We start from the raw sequence: 24,923 nt of genomic DNA, 5'->3' as shown, positions 1-24,923 counted from the left end.
GTAGTAAGTCTAATTCATGACTTGTACAAATCTGGTTTCTTTTACAGGTTTACAGAATGTTTTGTTGTAGGTTGAGCACCTAATAGCAGACGTTGCCAAATAGCTAGCCAACTACGTTGTCTCGTGTAAACAGAAGGACAGAGCTTACAGACACACATGATGTTACTTTTAAAATGTCTTGTTTAAGTGAGTTTATTCTCAACAGTAGTTAAACATTGCTCTCAGGCTGAAAAAAACACTTACCGTTGGCGTCTGCGGAGTTTTTGGAGTGTGATGTGGAAGTCGTGAGCGGACATCGACTCCCGGTAAAGGCCACATTATACTTTTCCGACTGCGTAATGCGTTATCCGACTGCGTAAACCACGGAGACCCCTCCAGCCTTCATACTTCTGCGTCGTGGTGACGGATATGCGCTGCAATTTCCCGCTCGATCAGTAGGGGTCGCCACGCAAGGTTGTTGTGCTTCTGGCTACAGTGAGCAATGGTGTCCGAGAGAGAAAGACGTTTCTCACTTTTCTGTGTGACGGAACGCAGTTTTAAGATCATTTGAGGCGAGAAATTGGTCATTTAGAGACTAAACATGTGCTGTGTGTGTTAAGATATGATATATTTATAGTTTGGCAACGACGTTATCGGTGGTGATCAGCTCCGCCCTCTGTGGACGCTCGGTGCTCACTGTGAGCCGGCACAGAGCAGCTTAGCTCGGCCTGTCCTGAGGACCAATCACAGCTCTTGCCGTCTCCGTTGTCCCTTGACGGAGTGACGGACACTTAAAAAATATTTTGTGCAGTCGGAGACGACGCAGAGACTCTACAACAGGCTCTGCGTTTACATAGAGGACTCTGCGTAACCTACATAGAGCAGAGTTTTAAAACTTGAAGCAGAACTTTACCGTAATAACTGTGGTCTCTTCTGTTCACTGCAGATAGAACAGAATCAGAGGGAACTGTCTATGCTGAGACGGAGGATTGAAGATCTGGAAAGTGCTCAGGAACAACAGCTGGAAGAACTGGGATCACTGGGACACAGAGACCCTGACCTTTGACCTTTGACCTTTGACCTATGACCTTTGACCTTTGACCCCACTCACACTCGCCTCTTTTTAAATCATTAACTTTTTTTATTTTTTAACACAATAGCAATAATGTTCAATAAAACAGAGTCACGAGATTACAGTTACAACATTCACATGTATGAAGTGTTTTCTTCATTCAGCACATCTGCATGTTATAAATTACAATGATCAAAACACATGTTAGTATTTATACACGACATATATGTTCAACTGTGATCCACAGTTTGTCCCTGAGCTTTTACCCTGAAGAGAATTAAATATAATACACAAGGAATGGCTCTTAATATGGTAATGAGCTCATACTGCTGACCTGACACAGCAGAGGACACACACGTCATTCAATAATAATAATAATAATAATAATAATAAAAAATCGATAATCCACAACCGTAGCTCAACCTCAAGTACCTTGAGGATGATGATGATGGTGATGATGATGATGAGCTCGTCTATAGTCTCTTCTGTGGTCACAGCTCAGCTCCAGGAGCAGCTCTTTAGTCCATCAAACAAGTTTTTGACTTGATGCAGTTGCTCCAGCAGCTCAGCGGGGGCGCCGTTCTGGTTCAGTTTCTCTGTTATCTGTGGGAAGAAGAATCCAGAAGGAGAGCGATGTCAAACCGGTCTGTTCTGTTGAAAACAAACACTGATATTGATTTGTTGTCTTCTGTCTAAAGTCCAGTGTGAAAACTGCAGTGAAACCAACTGAAGACGCCTTCATTCAGTCCTTCATTTACTAAGTAAGGAAGGAAACAAAACTTCTCTACATCGTTTCCTCTTTCTACTGCTTTGCTTCAAAATGCTCGTCCATCAGAGTGAGACAACATGGAGACAACATGGAGACAACATGGAGACAACATGGAGACAACATGGAGACAACATGGAGTCCTCTGTAAAACAAGGCTCTTGCCTCAAATATACCCATAACCATCATCATCATCATCCTCATCACCATCATCATCATCATCATCATCATCATCATCATCACCATCATCATCATCATCATCATCATCCTCATCACCATCATCATCACCTTCATCATCACCATCATCATCATCATCACAATCATCATCCTCATCACCATCATCACCATCATCATCATCATCCTCCTCATCATCACCATCATCATCATCATCATCACCATCATCATCATCCTCATCACCATCATCCTCATCATCATCATCATCATCATCATCATCATCACCATCATAACCATCATCATCACCATCATCATCACCTTCATCATCACCATCATCACCATCATCATCATCATCATCATCCTCATCACCAACACAATCATCATCATCATCATCATCATCATCATCATCATCATCCTCATCACCATCATCATCACCTTCATCATCATCATCATCATCATCCTCATCACCATCACAATCATCATCATCATCATCATCATCATCCTCATCACCATCACCATCATCATCCTCATGTCACACACAGTGATTAGTAAAGGAAACACCCTGACCCCACTGTGACCCCACTGTGACCCCACTGTGACCCCACTGTGACCCCACTGTGACCCCACTGTGACCCCACTGTGACCCCACTGTGACCCCACTGACCTCTGTGAAGTATTTCTGCATTAGTTTGTAGAGTTCTCTGAGTGCGGCTGCGTCGTTGAATTCATTCTCATGTTTCTGAGATCAGAACAACAACAGTCAGCATTTCTTCTTCTGCCACTTTGTCTTTTCAAAAGTTGACCCGTGACAAATGAGTGTTACCTTGGATTCCTCCTGCAGGAACACTTTAAACTCAGAGTCTGTGATAGACGGCTGCTCTCTGACCTGCTTGTAGTAAACCTTCACTTCCTGTTTGAACTTGGGAATATCTTTGGCGTAGAGGAGCTTGTTGGTCGGCGCGTGCTGGAAAACAGCGTTTCACAAAAAGGTCAACATTTTTGTTTGCATTTCGAGACGATGGGAAGGAAAACATGACAAAAAAAGTAAAAGATAACAATTGATATTGAAAATAAGTTTTTTTTTGTAATTATTCTGCTCCATACTTCCTGTAAACTGAGTTCTTTACCTTCTTTTCTTTACTTCCTGTAAACTGAGTTCTTTACCTTCCCCAGCTGAGTGTCACTGAGAGAGAATGAGTCCATGAAGGCCTGAGCGATGACGGACAGGCAGCCGTCCAGCTGTGGACTTTTCTCCATGTCGAACACAAACTGAGGGTTTTTCAGGATGTTGACCCAGAAGCGCAGCGGTAAACTGAGTGAACACAGACGTCGTCAGGTTGAGACTCAACACATCATCGACTGGTTTCTTGTCCGTTGTGCTGCTGCTAACTCTAACCCTAACCCAGAGCCTTGGTCGTACCTGTTGGTCTTCCAGATGTGCTGGACGTCCGGGTCCACGATCTTCATGTTGTCCGCCTGAGCGTCCAGGAAGTCGAAGAAATACTTGACGGCGTGCGGCGCTCGGCTCTGCGGCGTCGCCCAGATGGACCTGAACAGGTTCTCCACAAAGGAATGCACTGCCACCTGACACAAGTGAGGAGAGCTCTGGTCAGGACGCTGTGACAGTGAAGCAGCATGCACTCAAACTGGAGAAGCTAAATGGAACTCAGCCATGACCCTGACGGGGTTTTCCTGCCGTCTGCTGTGCTCAGGCCCGTGTGATTGGACCGACTGTCTTTGGTGATGCAGTTGTGCTTTGGCAACACATGAAGCAAAGGGGACCGTACCTATGTTCCCCGGGTCCTATGTTCCCCGCTTTGTATGTGACAGGGGAACATAGGACCCTTTCTCTAACCCTAATCCTAACCCTACCCTTTTTCAAAAAAAGGGTCCTATGTTCCCCTGTCACATACAAAGTGGACCTTATTTGGGAAGAACGGGGAACATAGGACCTGGGGAACATAGGACCTGGGGAACATAGGTACGACCCCAAGCAAAGTGAAACAGAGACCAGTGAATGACATGAAGGTGAAGTGAACCCCTTCTTCTTTTCTAAAGTAAGGTTTTCTAAGGTCACAACAAACTGGTGGTAAAGGTGTCATCACATCACTGAGTTAGTTCAGGACTGAAAGTGTCATCAGACTGACAGTAAAATGAGTTCCTCTTGCCTTTGTGGAGAGCAGCTTAGTGAGATGCACTTCCTTCAGCTTTAACTTCTTCCTCTCTGGGTTCCTCTTTTGGTCCTCGTCAACATCCGGATCGATCTGCAGTTACGTCAGTCAGATAAACTCAGTAACATATGATTCAAACTGAACGTTAAGGTCCAGTGTTCATTAACATGTTACACACAACACATTAAACTGTCTTTTACCAGGTGGAAGTATTTCCCAGAGAAGTTTTCATCATCTAGAGGAAAAAATGAGAAGTCGACAGAGAGCTGAAACATTTTACTCATCAATTAGTCCATTATTATTATTATTGATAAATTCATCACTTCAAAAACTGTCACGAAATTAATGTACAAATAAAGACAAATGTGATTCATACGGAAGAGAATTAGGGACAAAAAAAATCAAAGAAAGTAAGAAAAGAAAAACAGCATTGAAGTCAGAATTCAGAGATTGAATCTCTCTCCGGAATACCGTGATACGTTCACACCACACCACGTTCACGACGCGACACCTTCACACCACGTTTACACTGCGACACCTTCACACCACCTTCACACCACGACACCTTCACACCACGTTCACGACGCGACACCTTCACACCACGTTCACACCACGACGCGTTCACACCGCGACAGTAAAAATTTGATTCATCAGATTAATTAAATAATTACAGATTAATGGCACAATTCTTTTCTAAACCACTTGACATCACTAATGTTTTTAGTTGAACAGCTCTCACCTTTCACACTTCCCTGTGGACTCAGAGGAGGTTTTTTAGAAAGCACTTTGATCGTCGCTCCATCAGGAACCTGAAGGAAAATAAAACACTTGCTTATGTTTAAAATAGAACAGGAGAGATTGTAAAAATATTTGTCATTTTTCCTTCTATTCTGCAGTAGAGTTTTAATAATCACTCGTCAGTGTTGCAGTCAGGTCTCACCTTGTAGTGCTTCAGTGTGTTGAGCATGGTCACCTCCCCCATCACCTCAGAGCTTCTGTCCACTTCTTCAAGAGGAAGGAAATGTCCATCTCGCTCAAACTCTGCAGGCCAAATTCAAACAGACGTTAAATTGTAAGAGATATCACTTCATTCTTGTCTTTCCAATGGACTAAAATGAATATTTGAACATTTAAAGGACCTCGTTCCCTGGTGTCCTAATGAACATGTCTGTGACAGTTTGGTCAAAATACCATCAGGAGTTCAATCACCTGACAAAACTGTTCAGAACACTCACTTTAAAGCAAATGAGACAGGAAACTATGTCACTGAGGCTCCAGAAAAGCATTTGTGATCATTAGCAGGCTCTAGCAGACACATTGCTGTCATATAGAACATAAATCCACTGGACAGATAAATCCTCTGAGGCTGGAAGTTTGTGTAGAACTCTGTGCTGCTCTGTGCAGACAATAGAACTTTTCAAGGACTTTGTGGACTTCTGGTTTTCAGATACCGTCGCCCAAACTCTCTCGTGTTTTACAGACAAAGCTGAGTTTCACGAGACAACAATTCCAGTAATTTAGTTCATTGTGACGTCACAGTGATCACAGAAGTCAACATCACATGTTTTATCTCCTGTTCTTAGACTGAGGAGGAGCATAAAAACATGAGGGAGTCATCTTTGTTCACACTTTAAAACTGACTGATTCTGAGTCCCAGATGTAAGGATTTACATGATTAAAAAGTTGATTTTGCATAATATGTGACCTTTAAGTGTCAAATATGTATTTCATTTGACTTCATACGTCATTGTTTTAGTGTTTTGTTGACATAAGAAAACATTTAGCATCTCAGCATGTTTAGGGTTCTCCAGTGTCTGACCGATGTGGACGTCTCTGAGGGAAACGTTGTAGGGGAAACCAAACTTGGCCTTGAAGGTGATCAGGATCTTCTCTTTGAGCTGCTCCACTGTGTCACAGGTCAGACTGTTGACCTCCAGAGGCTCACTGACCTCTCCATCACTGCCCACTGCAAACAGCACACTCAGCTTCTGCACAGGAACACACACACACACACACACACACTGAAAACAAAATGGCTTCTCCAGGCAGAAGTCAGTATGAAGAAGTGTGAACTTTGAGGAGATGGACGTTGTCTGGTCTCTCACAGAACAGGCTCTAAAAATCATCTCAGATCAGATTTGTAGAGTTTTATCAGTCCTTTCCTTGTCCCTGACACATTCTTTGTGTGTGTGTGTGTGTGTGTGTGTGTGTGTGTGTGTGTGTGTGTGTGTGTGTGTTTGTGTGTGTGTGTGTGGGCGTATCCTGGGAGCTGATTGGTCCTGACCACAACAACAGACCACACTCTCCCTTGAACCACTAACAGCCAGTTAGTGTTTGTGTTTAAATAGTAAAGCTTTAAAATGGTTTGTTCCGTGAGCTGATGGGAGTCCATTTGTTTCCCATCAGGCCTGATGTAACACACAGTATCTTCTAATTACACATATTCAAATGTCACATGTTGAGTGTCCTGTTAATTCTTCTTTGAGGCAGTTGTACATACGTATATATCTGCATTAAATGGAGGGAGATGTTCTTCAAAAGGCTTTTAGCAACACTTTAGTGGTTTGACCACACACTGAGGCTGAGGCTGAGGTTCATAGTGTAAACTCTGATGGTTGCAGTGGTTTGTTCCTGCTGCAGAAACACAGAGCAGGATTATCACATCACAGTGTCTCAGATTATTATGTGTTTTAATCTCAATGACAGCAAATTCAGCATCTGCAGGCGCTCGTGCATCGTTGACGACTAAATTGATTCTGTGTTAGTTTGGTGTTTTCATTTAATTCCTTGTCATAATTTAATGTGGGAGTTGTTGTTTGTTTGTTTGTGAGTGTGTTTTTCAGTGCTAACATGCTATTAGCCTCATCACTAAACTAACACTGACACATCCTCTGATCAGTAGGATGTGAAATATGTCTCTTTATGGGAACTCTGAGAAGAAAGACAGACGTTGCATTTCCTTTAAAAAGGCGTTTCTGTGTCGCTGAATTCAGCCTCTGCTTAATCTGAAATCTGCACTTCCTCAAAAACAGCAGATTATCGTAATCTTCACGTTCAGCGATGGGCTGACGAATCTGATGCAATCTGATATGATCTGTACAAATAAGATGTAGAAAGGTTTTAAGACCTTTAGATTATGTCTGAATCATGAGGGTAAAGAAGAGAGATTTGTTACAGACGGTTAAAGGTTAAGAAACTGAATAAATAATCCATCACTTTGTCTTTACAGCCTATAGTAAAATAGAAAAGTGTATTAGTGGCGTTACTTTACAGAAGCACGTGACGTTCACTGCATCAGGAGCTAAAACACTTCACTTCCCTGTCGAGCAGGAAACGAGCTTTTTTAGAAATGGTGCTTTCTGAGTTGAAAAAGCTGTTGGTACAGGGTGGAGGAAGTGGTTCAGTAATAGTTGGCGTGCACCGACGAGCCGTCACCACACTGTGTGTGTGTGTGTGTTCTGAACTTACACACACACACACACACACACACACACTGTGGGTTCACTCTCTGAAAACTCACGACACTCTATGTAAAAACAGTGTTTTTATGTCAGAAAAGGGATCGGACTTTTGTAACTGGAGGGTCAAATGTTCAAAGCCCAGGACGGGTCAAAGGTTCTGTGGTGAAGGTGACCACACATAACATTATTACACTGAAGTGTGTGTGTGTGTGTGTGTGTGTGTGTGTGTGTGTGTGTGTGTGTGTTCACCAGCGAGCTGAAGTCCTGTGCCTGCCACAGCAGCCAGTCCTCACTGAGTGTGTACAGAGCCTTCTGAGTGACACAGTCCACAGGTCCTTTGGTGATCTGCTGTGTGAGAGCGCTGACCATCAGATAGACGTGCTGACCCACACTTTCCTGAGCAGAAACAGGAACTCAGTCAAATGAGCTGCAGACGTCACGCTGACTCTTTGTCTTCCATGTTAATGTTAGAACAGGTCGCTGTGTACATTCATAACCTTCACAACACAGGGAAGTTTTTTAACACGTGGTGAACAGTTGCTAACGTTAGTGTGGTTTGGTTTGGGATGATTCTCAGTGCAGCACATTTCCTCTCATACATATGCAAATCACAAGTTATAAATAGACCAAACTATTTTAGAGAACAACGCTGCTTCACCGTGACACAAGTACTTTAGATGAGTGAATGTCTTTGTGCAGGTCCAGACAGACATCGTTTTGAAGCAGAAGCTTAATATACAAACAAAAGAAGAAGTGAGTTGTTTAAGAGTGTTTTTACTCTCTGCAGTTTGGGTTAGATGTTGCTAATTCTTACACAAAATTCATATTCATTGGAGTCTTAGGGTGAATTCCAATTCCTTCTTAATCCTCAATCTCAAAAATGTTCTCCCTCTAGTCCAAGTTCTGTCCAGATTCTCAGAAAAATTAAGTTGAGGCCAAGTTTAAGGGCTGTATCGCCCTCAATATTGAGATTTTCAGAGACCACCCTTGGGAGCAAGGGCTACCCAGAATGCATTGCGTGTTTTCACATAACAAAGATGGCGCAGAAAGCAGCGAAACGAGTGCGATACAAATGAAGTATTTTCTTTGTTAATAGAGATATAAAAATGATCTTAGTTTAGGCCCATATTATGGATTACTGACGTCATTGTTGCCTAACATTTATTTTTATTTGACCATCTTTTGTCAATAGTCGGCCGGTGTGGTTTACTTTTCAATAAGTCGTGGTGTGTGGTAACTGTCAGCTGAATATTTGTATGAGTATCATCTTATAACTAACTGACAACCTAATAACTTGACTGACAAACGGATCAGAATAAATAATCCTGACGTAAATGTCTTCTTCTTCTTCTTCTTTTTTGGAGTTGACAGACTGGACGCAGCTTTGGCGTTATTCTGCCCCCTACAGTCTGAGGACGTAACTGCATTTAAGGGGTGTCCCATTTCTAAGTGACAAAATAACCCTCAACACTTGGTTTTGAGGCCAGTTAAGATTAAGGGTTAAGATAGGAATTGGCCCTTAGTCTTTAGATACTGAGATATTTCACTTGATAAGTGAGAATGTTGACCTGCTGGTGGCGCTGGATACAAACTAATAATCAGGGTTAAATCCTTATAGTTTTGACCAAAACACAGTTAACACTGAGCGACAGCAAATAAAGACATTGATATATTTCCAGCTAAGAGCACAAACCCGTAGGAAGCCATAAAGGCAGATGGACATCCAGTTGGTCAGCAGCTTCTCCACTGTGGACTCTGTGCGTCGGAGCAGAAGTTTGGGCTGAGTGTTGCTGCTCTGCTGCATCAGATCCTGCAGCAGCGTCTTCATGATCTCTGTCAGGTACGACAAGTCACCGTGGAGGGCGACTGTTAGCAGAGATGCTAATGCACACCTGCAACAGACAAGTCAGACACAGTGAAGATTTTTACACGTCGTGAACAGCTAAGTGTGGTTTGATATGTAATATTTAGACAAAGAACACAGCACATTTCCTCTCATACCCAAGTTTACGCAAGTCACAAGTAATAAATAGACCAAACTATTTTAGAGAACGCTGCTTCACCGTGACGCAAGTTGAGTTGGTTCCAGACAAAGCTGCAAATTTGACGTCTAATATGAGAACAGTTGCATTCAACGCTGCTGCTGCTGCTGCTCCATTCTTTATAATGGATAAGAAAACAGCTGAAAAAATTCATCCATTATTAAACTATTATGATCATCGATAATCGATTTGAAGCTTTTTTCATGATTAAAACAAGATTTCTGATTGTTTTAGCTTCTTAAATGTGAATATTTTCTTGGTTTCTTTGCTCCACATAAACAAAGAAATCTTTCAAACTGAATCATTTTGGTTTGTGAACAAAACGAGACGTTGGAGAACATCATCATTTCCAGCTTTGACAAACACTGATCAATGTGTTTTTTTTAACATTTTCTGAACCAAACAATTACGGATTGTGATATGGATTACGATGATTAGGACCATTTCTAAGACTTTATCTAAACTGATGCACAGGAAGCTGTGGGCGTGGCCTCATCACACAATACAGAGATGATGTGTGTGAAAAAGAGATGATCGTGTTGGCTGGTCTTATTATATCTGTGTGTATATTAACACTCACTTACACTGTAATGAAGTTAGACATGTGGTGTAAGCTCAGCTTATACTGACTGTATAAGGTTTGGTTTGTTCTCTGTAGTGAGTGAAGCTGGTGAAGCTGCAGCAGCTGCTGCTCTCACAGACTCAGCAGCTGCTGCATCCTTTTTTTTATTAGCACTAAACATTTGGAATGGACGATTAAATCGGACCAAAGTGGGAAAATAAGGTCTATCAGATCAAGTCCAGGATCAAAACCAAAACACTGTAATAGCATGAAAAAATATTCTCACCCAATGTCCAGTCATCTGCCATCGTCTGTTTCAAACATAATGATAACAGAAAGACGGACACGATAGAAGAGGAAGTGAATGAAGACAAACTGACTTGTTCTTGATGGTGAAAGTCTTCTGCTCCTCCAGAGCGTGGACCATAGACGTGAGGAAGAGCTGATTGTGGATCAGTCTGGACAAACTGTGGCAGCACTCGTCCAGATGAACCTTCACAGCATCCTGGTCTCATGTGACACACAAACATATTCATGACTCTAAATGTTACAGAACTGTGTCCTGATCTTTGAAACAGAGGAAGATCATTTCAGACAAACTTATTTATACTTTTTCACATCAATTCTGCAAACTAGAACAAGGAAACGTGGTCATTATGTAAAAGTTAAATGTTATAACATTGTTTTTATTTAGTCTTTATGTGCAAAATGAAGATGAGCTAAACTGAGCAAATCATTTCTGAAGCAGGAAAAGGTTCTGCTGTTATCTGTGATCCTGCAACATGTCACTCAAAAACTGGCTCCTCCTTTCACACAGTTCCTCCAATCACCACAAAAAATGTATTTTTTTAAAGTTTCTATTTTGAAAAAAAACAGCAGTTTGTGTTATTTGTGTACAGTTTATTTTTGTAACTTCTGGGAGAAAAAGGCAGCTCGTCTAAGATTTTATTTATGGAAGTTATTTTTCAAGTTTTTATTTGTTTTGAATGAATAAATGTTAACTTTTGTCTTAAATTTGTCTTTGTGTGATCACATGATCACATTATCACATACTAACTCTACTGTTTTGATGTCATCATTTGCCTGAACAAACTATGCAATGAGTACATTTTTGAATCGAGTCGTGACTCTGAGAATCAGAATCATATTGAATGGTGAGTCACCCAAAGATTCACATCCCTACCAATCATCACGCAGAAGCCCAGCATCTGTGCCCGCCCACTGCTCCATTGACTCCCAGAGAAGCTGAGCTTCTGTGGAAGTGTTTTTGCTGCATTAGTGATCAAAAGTATTCTGTAGCGTTCCATAGAGAACAGTTAAGGCTTCAAATGTCTTTAATGTGGAGTCTGCTACAGGAATCTGATCTAAACAAACTAGTGACACATTCTTATGTCGACAATCACCACTGACTTTAATGTGAACATGAAACATTACCTGATTTATGTCTTTGATACACAGCTTCATCAAAGCTTCACTCTGGAAAACGATAACAAACAGAAAGTTCTGTTATTCTGCTTTGGATATTTCACAACATACAACATCAGCTTATCATGAACACTGTGTTCTACAGAGCTGCTGTTTTCTCTGCTGCACCTCAGGAAAGAAGATTCTTGAGGCAAAGTGCTTGTAGTCCAGGAAAGGGATGGTTCCAACGTTCTCCATCAGCTCAGCTTTCTCTGTCTGCAGATCAACAAAACCTGTGGAAATGATAAAGCAGCTTATAAATATCTGACCTGATGTGAACATGATGCTGCAGCAAATTCAAACAATCTCAAACCACCATTAATTGAGATTTGAATTTCACATTTTATTATAGAAAAACACCATTATATATATTTCTGAGTTTACAGTATTAAAACTATGAAGCTTCATCTGTGTTTTATTGTTATATCAGAGAAACACTGAGACGTCACTGACCTTGTCTGATATCGTTCCTGATGTCAAGCTCCAGGTTTTCCAGGAGTTGGTTCATCTCAGCTGTGAGTTTCTTCTGTTTGCTTCGGTAAATGAAGACGACAGCTGAAGGACACAAGTTTGACTGAGAGCCTTGTAAAAAGAACATGGTCCTCATCACTCAGCTCTACTTTATACTCACAGATAATACCAACGATCAGCAGCAGAACAAGCAGGATCCAGAGGAAGGCTAACGGCGTCTTAAGGTGCAGAGTTACCGTCTTGTCTCCGTACGTTATCTGTGGAAAAAACAAATATATATATATATAATATATATTTGAAAGGAATTTTACTCCTAACAAAATGCAGGTTTTCTACTTTTTTACTTGACATTTAAAACCTGTAAACGTCTGAGAACTCGCTTAATTTGGATTATTTTGAATTAAGCTCCATCTACACTAATGTGAAACAGAAAGAAACAGAGTAAATACTAAAAGTGACAAGGAAATTCAAATGTGCTGTACTTGTATATTTTCAGGTATATATACACTTGTTCTTATCATTGTATCCTGATTATACACATATACGACGACACATTCATCTTTAGAATCCATCCAGTTTCTACACATTTATTTACACTCTGGCTTTTGACTCACTTTCTTTTTCATTTCTTTTCAAACTAAACTGTGACCGACTTACCATCAACTCCTTAAATTCAATATTCTGTGTGTCTAAGATGTCACACTTGAAAATGTCAGTCTGGTGTTTGTCTTTGTCCGTCATGATGCAGGAGAACTGTTGTCCTCTGTAGACGCCCCACGCTAATAAGTCTGCGTTACTCATCTGCAATTTGTCGGCCTTTTTCTGAAAAATAAAGACGTTAGATTTGCAGCGCACTCTTATCACAGTATGAGGATCAGGTGCAGTGTTTTCAGTGTGACATACACAATAATAATAATAAAGAAAGTCACAAAAATAAAGTTTTAGCTCATTTTCCTTTTCCCTCCATCTGATAAAACAAAACAGTTTAACAATCACAAATTTAACACAAACTTAAGTGCATTTTGTATATATGTTAAATACATAAATATGAAATGTATGTGGGAGGTAATCCAAACCTTTTTACAGGTATTATTGCTGCTCACCTCGATGGTGATGCTGACTTTGTCCTTGGTTCTGTCGTGTTTGAAGCTGACGAACGTCGGCTCAGGATAGTAGGTGATGTTTTTGGGGCACGACAACGTTTCATTGGCGACTTTCAGATAAACTGAGCTGTTGAACGGTGTCTCTGTGTTTGCAGCTGCAAGTGTGTCGTAGGTGAAATTCTACAGCAAAACAAAAGGAACATTCTGTGTTATAGCCAATGCAACTTTATTTATAAAGCATCTTAAAAAACAAAGTGCTGTACATCAGGGATAAATAAAACAAATACAATATAAAAAGGTGAGACCTAATAGACTATAGAGAATGTTTCTCTATGTGGATTATCTTGGTATCAAAATGAAGATAACACTTGTGAGATTCCACCAGATGTGTAAGTTTCACTGTAGATGTCACTGTGTCAGAGTAAATGTACATGGAACACAACATAACTGAAGGATGTTTTTCTCTCGCCCAAAAAAATATTGCATTTTAAAGCAAATATCACCTTTAAAATATGCAGTAGGAGCTTAAAAACACATGGAGGTCATGTAACAACATGTGGACATGAGCTGTGCAAAGTCTGATGCTGCTGAAATGAAGCAGAGTAAAATTACAAAGGTTTTAGTAAAGAGATGTCTGAGCGTTCTCACTTTGGCACAGTTTGGCACCATCTGTGCCATTTGAGATTTCTTAGGTACCAAATTATTAAAAACCCATTTAATTTTATTTAAATGTCAATATTGGTCTAAAAAGAACTTGTTTTGAAAAAAAAGAAGAAAAAAGTATGATAACTGTCTATAAATGGATGCTCCCTGTGCGGTGAGTAATAACAACTCTGTGACTCTGCAGCGTCTTCAGTTACACAGCACCATAGCTCTGTCTTACCTTGGTCAATTAGGGTGATTGACAGCTCGTTTTAAACCTCTAAACCAGTAGAATCAGACCCCGGTCTCCAAATGTGTGTGAATCACTTCATTAGTGATTCAAAAGGACATAAATACATATGACGCATTTGTGCAGACATTCGCCCTTCTCTAATCAGAACGATCTAATGTCGCTCTGTAATGATCAATCAGACCGGGAACAGTCCCCAAAGCATGCTGGGAAGTGTAGTTCTTCATTAGAAGTGGTTTTGTTCAGGTGGAAATAACTTGTTTTGATAAACAGCAAAGGTAAGACAACATTTCTGCTTGTTGCTGGCGCTCCAGTGCCGTTTTTCAATGTGTGCGCTGTGACGTTTTTTTTCCGCTCCTGCTGTTTTAACTGTGTTTGGTGAACATAAGAATGGTTTATATGAGCTTTTAGCTGAGTTTCTGACCTTTCTGTGAGTATGCAGCATGTCTGTGTTTGTTAAAGTTAGACATGGTTAGATGACGCTTTTGTCGCTGCGTCTGATGCTGCCGTGAGGAAGAGGTTAACTTTACGTTACCTGACACAAAGCTAGACTTAGAGTCAGACACCTAATGTGTAACATATCTATACAAATATGATGTATTGCACAGTACATGGTCATTCATGTAAGATGGTAACACAGTGGAACTCACCTGATATTTGCTGGTTGCATGAACTGTAATTTCCTGTAAGTGTCGACTGTGTTTGATTCCCTCCACAAACTCAAGGCGAGAGACAGTGAGTGTGATCTTCCTCTTTCCACTGCAGGACACAGAGCAGCAGAGCAGTGAACACACAATTACATGCTTTGTTGTTGTGTTGCATGTATTCAGTGATATCTTTTGTCTCCTTCACATCTTAAGTCTTTTATGGACTGATTTATGATTGCGTGCGTGTTACATTTATAAAACCTTATGTTTCTGAACCGTTAAAGTGAGTGTAACAAAGGCAGAAGTAGCACTTTCAGTTGCTGCAGCTAAAAAGTGAAGCGGTCGACTGGTAAAAGACGTTGCTGGGGGAAGTAACTTCAGTTCCTCACGTATTAACACAGTATTATTAACACTGTTTCCAAGAATAAGTCACAAACTGAAGTCTGAAGCACTGACAGTCCATTCAAAAATAGTTTACTGACGCTGTTTGTGTTCAAAGAGTCCACAGAGGAAACTGTGTCGCCAGAAGAGAACGTAGTTTCATCAGCTTTACATTTAAGATTATTTAAATAACGTCAGAAAATACTGAATCCACTTTCTGCAGACATCATCATCATCATCATCATCATCATCATCATCATCCTCATCATCATCATCATCTCACAGCCCTGCTGCGTTCTAAAGACATCAGTATTTGTTCATGTTCTTTCCTGTCAGTCATGATTTATACGATACACCTACATGTTTATCTAGATGTGAACACACCTGAACCACGTGCTGCTCGGTTCAACGTTGGTGCAGGAAGGCGACGAGCCGTATGTGATCACAGCGCTGCCATGACACTTTCCGTCTGGGAGGACAGCGCAGACGTTGACCACGCCTTTGCTCTCAGTGCTGGGAATGTGAAACGTCAGAGTCGTGCCTGTGTTGTTCCAAACAGGAGATCTGACACAAGAGCACAGAACAGTTTACGACACATGACGACACCACAGCTGTAGACTCACTGTTCTTATGAACTTAATTCTAATTATACTCAAACGCATAAACTGGACCATGTTGAATACCTTAAATATTGTGAAGAAACAAACATCTGTGCCTAAAAAGAGCGTGACCCACTGTGTTTCACAGTAAACTAGAAAACCAGGGACAAGAGCGTTCACCACGACAGCAACAGGATTAAATGATTCCTAAACCTGTGAATAGAGAATTAGATGACGTGTCTTAACTTAGCAAAGATACGACACTGAACTGAAATGTATCCTCGATGTTTTGCAAACCCTTGTTCAACGATGTTAGTGCAGCTGAAAACTGTTTTGCTGCTTCTTTGATGAAAGAAAGGGCAAAATGATTATTTTGAATAAAAATCATTATTTCTAATGTTGTCAATGTCTTGACTTCATTATTCAACTCTTTTGGTGAATAAAAGTCTGACTTTTAATGAAAAACACACAAAAATCCCACATTTTTGAACAATAATGCATCTGTGACAGCGTGAATGTGACTCACTCTTTCTCAGTACAGTCTGACTGACCCTTCATCCTCACTCTGGTCACATCACTGAGGTTATGACCTGACAACACTGCATGGTTTCTGCCGTGGTAAGACACCACACTGGGAGTGATGGACGAGATCTCTGGTCTCTGAGAGCAAAACAAACAAACAAACAAACATGAAGAGGATCATTGTAAATGGTTCTCTTTGGTCTCTAATCCTGATCACATCAGCCCTGATTTAACTAACTCTAAATCAGCTATTTAACAGGATTTCTACAACAATAGTTTAACAATAACATCATATATGAAAGTCAACTGTTCAACCAATGCAGTCATTTATATAATGATTCTTTATTCACAGCAGATCATTTTGGACTTGAAGTATTAGAACAAATATAGGTTTGACCAGGTCAAATAAACTAAAATAATTCATTTGAATTAATTTCAGTAAGTCCCTGTCAATATTAAATGATAAAAACTATATCATAATTATGTTATTTTGTTTTGTTATTATTCATTCCCGTGGTGTTGTATTCTGGGATGGCTTCAGCCCACAGCGTAGATCTGTGGTGCATTATGACGATGATTTCAGACGATGATTACACACTTAAATGATGAAGTCTTGATGATTGAGACACTTTTGTGTGTGCGAGAGTCGAGGGTTTGGACTCACAGCGAAGTTCATCGTCGTCTTCATCGTTTGGCAAACACTGTCCTGCAGGAGGGAGAACGGGTAGAAAACAGCTAGTATTAATAATGATAATAATAATAATAATAATTATAATGCATTTTGTTTGAGTTATATTCCAACACCAGTGATGCTTGGCCTGTCGACATGTTGCATGTGTGTGCACTCCATTTGTGTAACATTTGATTTTTGATATAACTTTTAAAGTATTTTTTTTTTATTTGCATTGAAAATTTAAAAACAATTAATTATTTTTTGTGTGTCAAAATGTGTTTTTCCATTAAAAAAACAAACTGAATTGAAATTTAGGCGTTTTGTTCACACACTTGACTCCTTTTCTGTGATATATATGATATTTATGCCATATTTGTCTTGTACACAACATGAATGAACAAAGGAAGAGCTCATTGTGTAAATAAAAATGTGCATAGTTACATTTGTGACGCCTTGATTTGCCCACAAACACTTGTTATTGCTCCAGCCACATCCAGCTCTGATGCACCTCTGACACCTGAGGACGAATCACATCACGTATGAAATAATAAATGGATTTTAGAGACGTGACGTGACACTGGAAGAATAAAGTGAACTTACAGCAAAGGTCCTGTTGTGAGGTCAGAGCAGTTGTTTAGTGTCACGTTTGTCATTAACTCTGTCGTCCCAACTTTGATGCTGACGCTGACGTCCAGACCTGACAAGTAAATAATAACATGTTATTGACAGACAATGGTTTGAATGTAAAAGTTACACATGGCACCAAAACCTTTGTTTTACAGTTTGGCAACTTTAGGTTTCAAACATTCACATTCTTACTATTTCTTTAAGTAGCTTTGTCTTGGTGTTTTTCACCAGATATCACTTTAAATAAAGGTCATCCTAAATCAATGATTTCTCATTGTGAATAAAGGTTGTATAGAATAGAATAGAATAGAATAGAATAGCTATTCTGTGCCGTCGCATAGAGAACAGCTGAAGCTGAGCTCCAAGTGGTTTTAATAGAGGAATGAAAATCACGTAAGACGACGTGTGATCCGTGATAAACAGCTGATTCTGAACTGGTTCAAATCTTGTTGTAGCCAGAGGTGATTCTAGAGTCTGTAGGGGCCCTAAGCAAAATTCCCAGGGGGCCCTTCCTTCCAACCAGTGTTCATCACCATTATGTTACAAATAATCTGACACCAACGAAAAATGTATGATTTCAAAATATTATTTTTTTCCAAACTGAATATATAAATGTAAAGAACAATAAAATACTGTAAATAGCTTTAAAAAACTCCGAGTGTCGGGGGCCCCTATCAGCTCGGGGCCCCAAGCAGTTTCCTGCCCTGCCTGTTCACAAGCTGCACCTCTGGTTGCACACGTTTAGCATTGAAACATAAATAAAAGACATTTCAGAGGAAGCTGTTCTTCACCACTGGGAACATTAAGGTCTTTGTTTGTCTGGTGTTTAACTCAAACAGTACTAACCTTCCTCAGGGAGTTTGGTGTTTGTGAGCGTGCAGGTGCATTGTGGGAACTGTGGAGGAGGGTCTGTGCCGTTACAAAGCACAGTGGACCTTGCTTTAAAGGTACAGATGACGTGAGACTGTGCCTTGTGACCTGCGGTCAGGTGTGTCCACATTATCAGCTTGATCTGAAGAGAACAGGTGGTGAAGTGAGAGTTTGAAGGACAAAAAAGTGAGTTTAAACCTCCTGCTTCTTCTCTACCTGGTCTTTTGAATCCTTCTCAACTCTGTAGGAAACCATTTTCTCTTGGTAATCATCAGGAATGGACAACCAGTCAGAATCCTTACAGTCATCTTCATATATGCAGCTATGGGGAGAATAAAAGTATGTTATAATAATCATGTTTGTAGTCGTTTAAGAGTGACGTCAGGTGCAGATATTTGGCCTCACCTTCCCTCAGAGCTGCACCAGACACAGTGAGGATCCTGTGCAGACCAACACTCCTGCACAGTCCTGTACATGCTGCACTTTGACGTAGGAACGCGCCGCAACTGCAACAAGACACACAAACACACACAACTACTCACACAGACTCACACAGGTGTGTTTGTACACACTCTGCAGCATGAACTCACCTGGTTTGTCAGCGGCACATAAACATGTCTGTGATGGACTTGATCCAGAAGGAGTTTATTAAGCACTGGACGATCGTCATCGTCTCTGAAGAGGACGATGGGACAAGAGGCCTGAAGGTTGTTGTCCACAGCGAGCTGAAAACAAGAGTGAAGCTGAGGGTTCATAGACGTGCGAGGATTAGAAAGTAAACACAAAAGAATGTGTCAAACTGTGTTTAGTCTTTGTCACTGGCTCATGCAAATTGATTCAATGTTATGGAATTAGTAAGAGTGGTTTGTTTGTTTAGTAAAGAATTGAAAGGAGTCACTATTTCATAGTATTTATACACCGTTTCTCCATGTTAACCTAGTTCCCTGGTGTTAACCTAGTTCCCTGGTGTTAACCTGGTGTTAACCTAGTTCCCTGGTGTCCTCATGAACATGTCTGTGATGCTTTGGTCCAAATACCATAATGATGAAGCACCACAACAGTTCAATCACCTGCTAAAACAGCTCTGTTCACAACGCTCTGTTTAGTAGCATCTCTTTAAAAACTATAATAAAACAAAATAAAAAGTCAAACGAAACTTAAGGGACAGGGAATGACATCAGCCACAGAGGCTACTGGGAGCTAACAGCAGTTAGCATTTGTTAAAGTGATCATTAACAGGCTCTAGCAGACACATTGCTGTCATATATAACATGAATCCACTGGACAGATAAATCCTCTTCCACTGGACTTCTACCCTGGTTTTCAGATACCGTCGCCCAAACTCTCTCGTGTTTTATGGACAAAGCTGAGCTCCACGAGACAGTAATTCCAGGGATTTAGCGCATTGTGACGTCACAGTGATCGTAGAAGTCAACATCACATGTTTTATCTCCTGTTCTTAGACTGAGGAGCATAAAAACATGAGGGAGTCGTCTTTGTTCACACTTTAAAACAGACTGATAGGACCTCCAGAGTCACAGATATAAGCTGATTTTGCATAAAATGGGACCTTTAAAGTAAAGAGACTCATGTCCAAGATATTACAGTCTTCATTGATTCTGTCGACTCAAACCTGAAGTCATTCTAATTGTTTTTGAATATTCAGGACAGATTGAGTGATGATCTGTAGCTCCAGATACCAGGTCAGTGGTGTTTTTGCCTTGATTTTTAATCGTTTTAGAGAAAAATTGAGCTATATCAGACTTCAGGCTGCTACAAGGTCTTTGACTTTCACCAGTACATAATAGTAAAATACAGAATATAAGCAGACTACTATTGTACTTGATTAACAGCATTTTCACAGTAAACTCTACTCAAAATCTATATTGAACACTGGAGATGTGGGTCAATCTTAAAGGACTGTTATTAACAGTTCAACTATAGAGTTAGAGAATATAAAAGTGTTTTCTGCTCTTTATATCCAGTGTGAAACAGTGGACTTTCAGCTGCTTTTCCTGTTGTGTTTGTGGTGAACTCTTTGTGGAAGACGAGCCTCGAGCTAATGACAACAACCATTAGGGTTTTTGAAGAAAAACCTTCATCCTTCACCACAAACGACTCACATCAACGCAGAAAAGAAAAGAAAAAGCATTATGTTGAAATCACACCATGTCCACATCATGTCACTTCCACCATGTCGCCTCACTGGGTCATTAACGAGTAACAGGATGTGTTGCAAGAGTACGTTGTTCTGCTCGGGGTGAAAGGTCATCACTGTTTCTGAGCAGGTCACATGACCTCTCTATGCTTTCACTGGCCTGTGTTTACCAAACCGTGACATGAAAACATATTTTTGTCAAGAAAAATAATTCATTTGATCAATGGTTACAACTGTAACACCAGCAGCAGTTTACTACGCTACAAAGAAACCAAAACAAAAGGGTGAGTCTGCAAAAATAGTCTGCAAACGTGTGCAAATCTGCAAAATCTACTTAGTTTTGTGTCAATATCCTCAACATTGTAGTTTTAATCCTGAATTTAGTCACATACACCACCAACATCTAATCTGATTTTCTTTAAGCCCCAGATCATTTAATCCACATTTCTCCATCTCCTTGTATTTTCACTATTTTGAAACACTGTGGATGAAACTCGACAATCAACTACTACTAGTTACTCCCTAAAGTACTTGACGAATACTGTAATCCTGTAATCATGTGTGTGTGTGTGTACAGGTGTCTAAATATATATAATAATAATATAACAGAGGACGGTGTGATGATGCAGAAGTGTCATGATAAATAAAAAAGGCACCACAGGAAACTGATCATTGTCATGTCAGAGTAATTCAATCCATATTATTAGATAAGAGTAGAGTCAGAGCTTCTGCACTCACATCACATAGAACAACAATATGGATCAAATTCAATTATCTAATGGATCCAGAGATAAGGATAATGCAGCGTTTTACAGCAGAACTCTTCACAAACGATTGCAGCAAAAGCAAGACTTGTCTTCTGTTTGCATTCTGACAACAATTAATGTGACGTTAGCCATGTTAAGACCTGCTGTAGACATCCATCCTCATCCATCCTCATCCATCCTCATCCATGATGTAAACGGCCTTTATTCAAAGACACACTGACGTCATATGTTTGTTTTGAGCAGCTCTGACTGTACAGATGAGTCTGATGTCAGCGTGTTTGTTCGTATCGCTGCGTCTTTGACATTAAAAAACATTTTCACCTGTAAAACAAAGAAGGCGAGCGGAAGATAAACCAACATATGGTGTTGGTCAGTGTGACTGTGTCTAATCTGTCCTGAGGATGGATTACATCTGTACAGATGATGTTGGTGCACACACCTTGATGAGCTGCCCATCTCTTGTACCGATGAAGAAAACCATCCAGGTCTTGTGTCTCACAGCCAGCACAGCCGTCATGTTGTTCTGCTTGAAGATCACGGCCTTTGGATCACGAGTTTTCACCTGGGAAACAACACAGAGACACTGATCATCAGACTGAGATCTACAGAAGAGCAGAACCTTAAAGCTTTGCAGATTAACATGAATCATTAGTTGTTATTATTCATTTAAGATCGTTCTAATTGGCAGTTATATGCTTGTGATTGCATATGATACATGGTATGGTCCAATAATGGTCAGAAATCACTGTTTGGATCTGAAATACTGAAGAGTAAAATCCCATATGATCATTTAACCCTAAATATCACATAAGGACTCGAAACAGGACTCAGTCTGAATATCTTCAGTCACTTCAGACCTGGACAAACCTCTTAGATGACAGGAAAAAAGTCTTCACCTTAACTTAAGTCCAGTTCCCTAAGACTGAAGGTGACAGATCACCTCACAGACTCACTAAAGGACACTGAAATCATGCCAACAACAAGTTACTGTAGATAAAAGCTTCATACTGTCTCATCCACTGTAGAATCTTTACAGCCGTAGCAGAAATCTGGATCTGCATCAGGGTCCCCGTTGAGATCAGGACTGATATCAAAGAGCACCAGCTCAGTGTCGCTCTGTGACGCGTCCGCGCTGAACACCCCGCTCCACAGAACCGGCACAGGCGCGTAATGGACCAGAGACGAGGCCACGAGCTTAAGGGCGAGCCCACGAGAGTCCCTCACCCGCAGGGTCACCCCCCGCAGCGAGGCCAGAGTGTCGGTCTTCCTGAATCTGCCAACGAACCAGAGCAGACGCACGGTTCTCCCTGACGCGCCGGTGTTGGAGAACACGTAGATGGTCGAGTTGATCTGAAACGCGTCCACGAACTCCACCGTGTGTTTTGTGCTGAGTCTGAGGGTCGCGGTTCCTCGGTCATCAATGTAAGAGAAGATCCCTCCTTCCTGGTTTTTATCCGCGTCCTGGAGGTTGATGGTCTGGGCGTCAGAGATGCAGCCGGGTGTCCAGTCTTTGGGTCGATGTATCGCGGTCAGGATGTAAGTCTGGCTTTCTCTTTCATTCTTCTCCACTTGGACCAGAACTGCGACGGACGCAGCGTCTGGATGAGTCCAGCTCAGTGATCCCACCTGGATGGACTCACTGTGTCTGAGGATGGAGATGTTCCTCAGCTGCAGAACCTCACAGTGTCCGCACTCGGTGTCCGTCACTCCGCAGCTGAACACCGCGTCGTCCTTCACCAGCGGTAACAACACGTTGATCCTGAAGGTGGCGTTCCACTGCGCGGAGGCAGAGACCCGGTCAAACACGACACCCTGAGACCCCTGGTCTGACCCGGTTAAGATCCCTCTCTGGCTCACGTTCTGGACCAGAGTCAGGTCATGGCTCAGCTGGTACAGCGTCTCGTTTGTAGCCACCAACACTGTGTCAGCGGCCGCGGCGTACTGACGGATATCTGCGTCAAAAGTGAAGACTCCATCCTTCATCCTGAGACACCAACACGGTTCACAGAGAAGAACGAAGACCAGGACCATGAGGAGCATGAGGAGCATGGTGCAGCAGCGAGGATCACTCACACACGGACACTCTCCACACTCTCCACACTCTCCACTGTCTCCAGAGCCGCGCGTAAAAGCGCAGCGAGCGTCGCCAGAAAAGAGAAGCACAGAGAGTGGGAGGAGGCGAAAGTGAGAACTGAGAGTGAAAGAAACACTTTGTATCTTTAGTGTTTTCACTCAAACAACTAGAGTCTGATCACATCAGTGACAGAGTGAGCTCCTCCTGAAGAGGGCGAGGTTTTCATTCATTCTCTTTTATCTGTTGACATAATAACGATTATCCTTCTGCAGAAGAACCACAAAGCAGATCTCCAATAAGACCTGGACGATCCGGATCATATGAACCTACATACGGCAGGAGACAGAAGGGAGTCGCACTGGAATCAATCACTGATGAAAACGAATGTGTGACAGATTTGGAGAATCCAAAATAAAACAATGTCTAAGCAACATGTGATTTTAGGGCCCTCTGTTAGTGCCAATAATAATGATTATTGATCACTCACACACCTGTTATACTAAAGCTATTCTACTTATTCTTATACAAATACAAATACACTTGTAAAACTACATGTGAGAACTTTTTGTTTGACACCAGATTTGCAAATTTACAGAAAAATCTTTCAATTAATATTTGGCAAACTCAGCAACTCCCCCTACTGGTGACACAGAATCAACACATAAAACAAACATTTTATAAATAAAATATTGAGATATTAAGGACTGAAAATCTAAAAAAATCTTTAGGGGGGATTAAAAATACACTCCTGTAATACAAATATTTGACATTTATATGTGAAACAACACAGCATTAAATAAAATAAACAAACAAATAATGTAAATCAACAGAGGCACCTGGAACAAGGTCATAAAAATGGTCTATAAATAAAATATTAAGTTAAATAATCACATCTGACAACTATGTAAAAACTGTGAAAAAGCTTTGGTTAAAATGGGGAGAAAAATTCTAAATAAACTACAAACTTTATTTTTTGAGTATATTGCTCTTGGGGGCCCTCTAGTGGTCACGGGGCCCTAAGCTGTGGGTTAGTTCGCTTATGCCTTGGGCCCGGCCCTGCCCTCCAGGTCAAAGGTCATCTCGCTGACCAAGTCCTGTGTATTATACAGTGAAAACACTTTTGCAGGGAGGTGGATGTACACAAACATGAGTATGAAGACTGTTGCCTCTGCTTCACAGGAGGCTGATGACTGAACCTGCACAATGACCTGATGATGTAACACACAGAATAAAACACTAGATCTATATAGATGATGCAGCACCAGGCGCTGACTCACGTGGAGGCCACCGGGAGCGCTGTGACAGTCATGTTCTTTGACTCCTCCAGCGCTTTCAACACCATCCGACCGGCGCTGCTGCGGAGGAGGAAGATGGAGGACGCAGGAGTGGGGACACAGCTGGCTGCATGGACCACCGGCTACCTCACCAACAGTATGTGAGGCTGCAGG

The 24,923-nt window shown here is 41.1% G+C and overlaps 1 protein-coding gene across 1 annotated transcript; it reads right to left on the bottom strand.

Moving 5' to 3' along the window:
- Positions 1 to 1,549: 1,549 nt before the first annotated feature.
- plxnc1 (plexin C1) lies at positions 1,550 to 23,384 on the bottom strand (the record flags this gene model as incomplete). Its single annotated transcript, XM_083902413.1, has 30 exons — positions 1,550 to 1,654; positions 2,656 to 2,730; positions 2,815 to 2,955; positions 3,156 to 3,303; positions 3,412 to 3,575; positions 4,160 to 4,255; positions 4,363 to 4,397; positions 4,902 to 4,971; positions 5,103 to 5,203; positions 5,982 to 6,150; positions 7,873 to 8,019; positions 9,317 to 9,515; positions 10,608 to 10,732; positions 11,662 to 11,703; positions 11,821 to 11,924; positions 12,145 to 12,246; positions 12,323 to 12,419; positions 12,820 to 12,984; positions 13,266 to 13,445; positions 14,808 to 14,916; positions 15,570 to 15,749; positions 16,311 to 16,444; positions 17,421 to 17,496; positions 17,580 to 17,676; positions 18,453 to 18,618; positions 18,693 to 18,798; positions 18,882 to 18,982; positions 19,067 to 19,201; positions 21,841 to 21,963; positions 22,410 to 23,384. 30 exons carry the CDS (start codon positions 23,382 to 23,384, stop codon positions 1,550 to 1,552), a joined length of 4,467 nt encoding a protein of 1,488 aa, XP_083758539.1.
- Positions 23,385 to 24,923: the final 1,539 nt, after the last annotated feature.

This window comes from Microchirus variegatus, assembly GCF_963457635.1.
Source record: "Microchirus variegatus genome assembly, chromosome: 16".
NCBI lineage: Eukaryota > Metazoa > Chordata > Actinopteri > Pleuronectiformes > Soleidae > Microchirus > Microchirus variegatus.
Note: the sequence above shows the minus strand (reverse complement) of the source record. Positions and strands in the feature narration are given on the sequence as shown.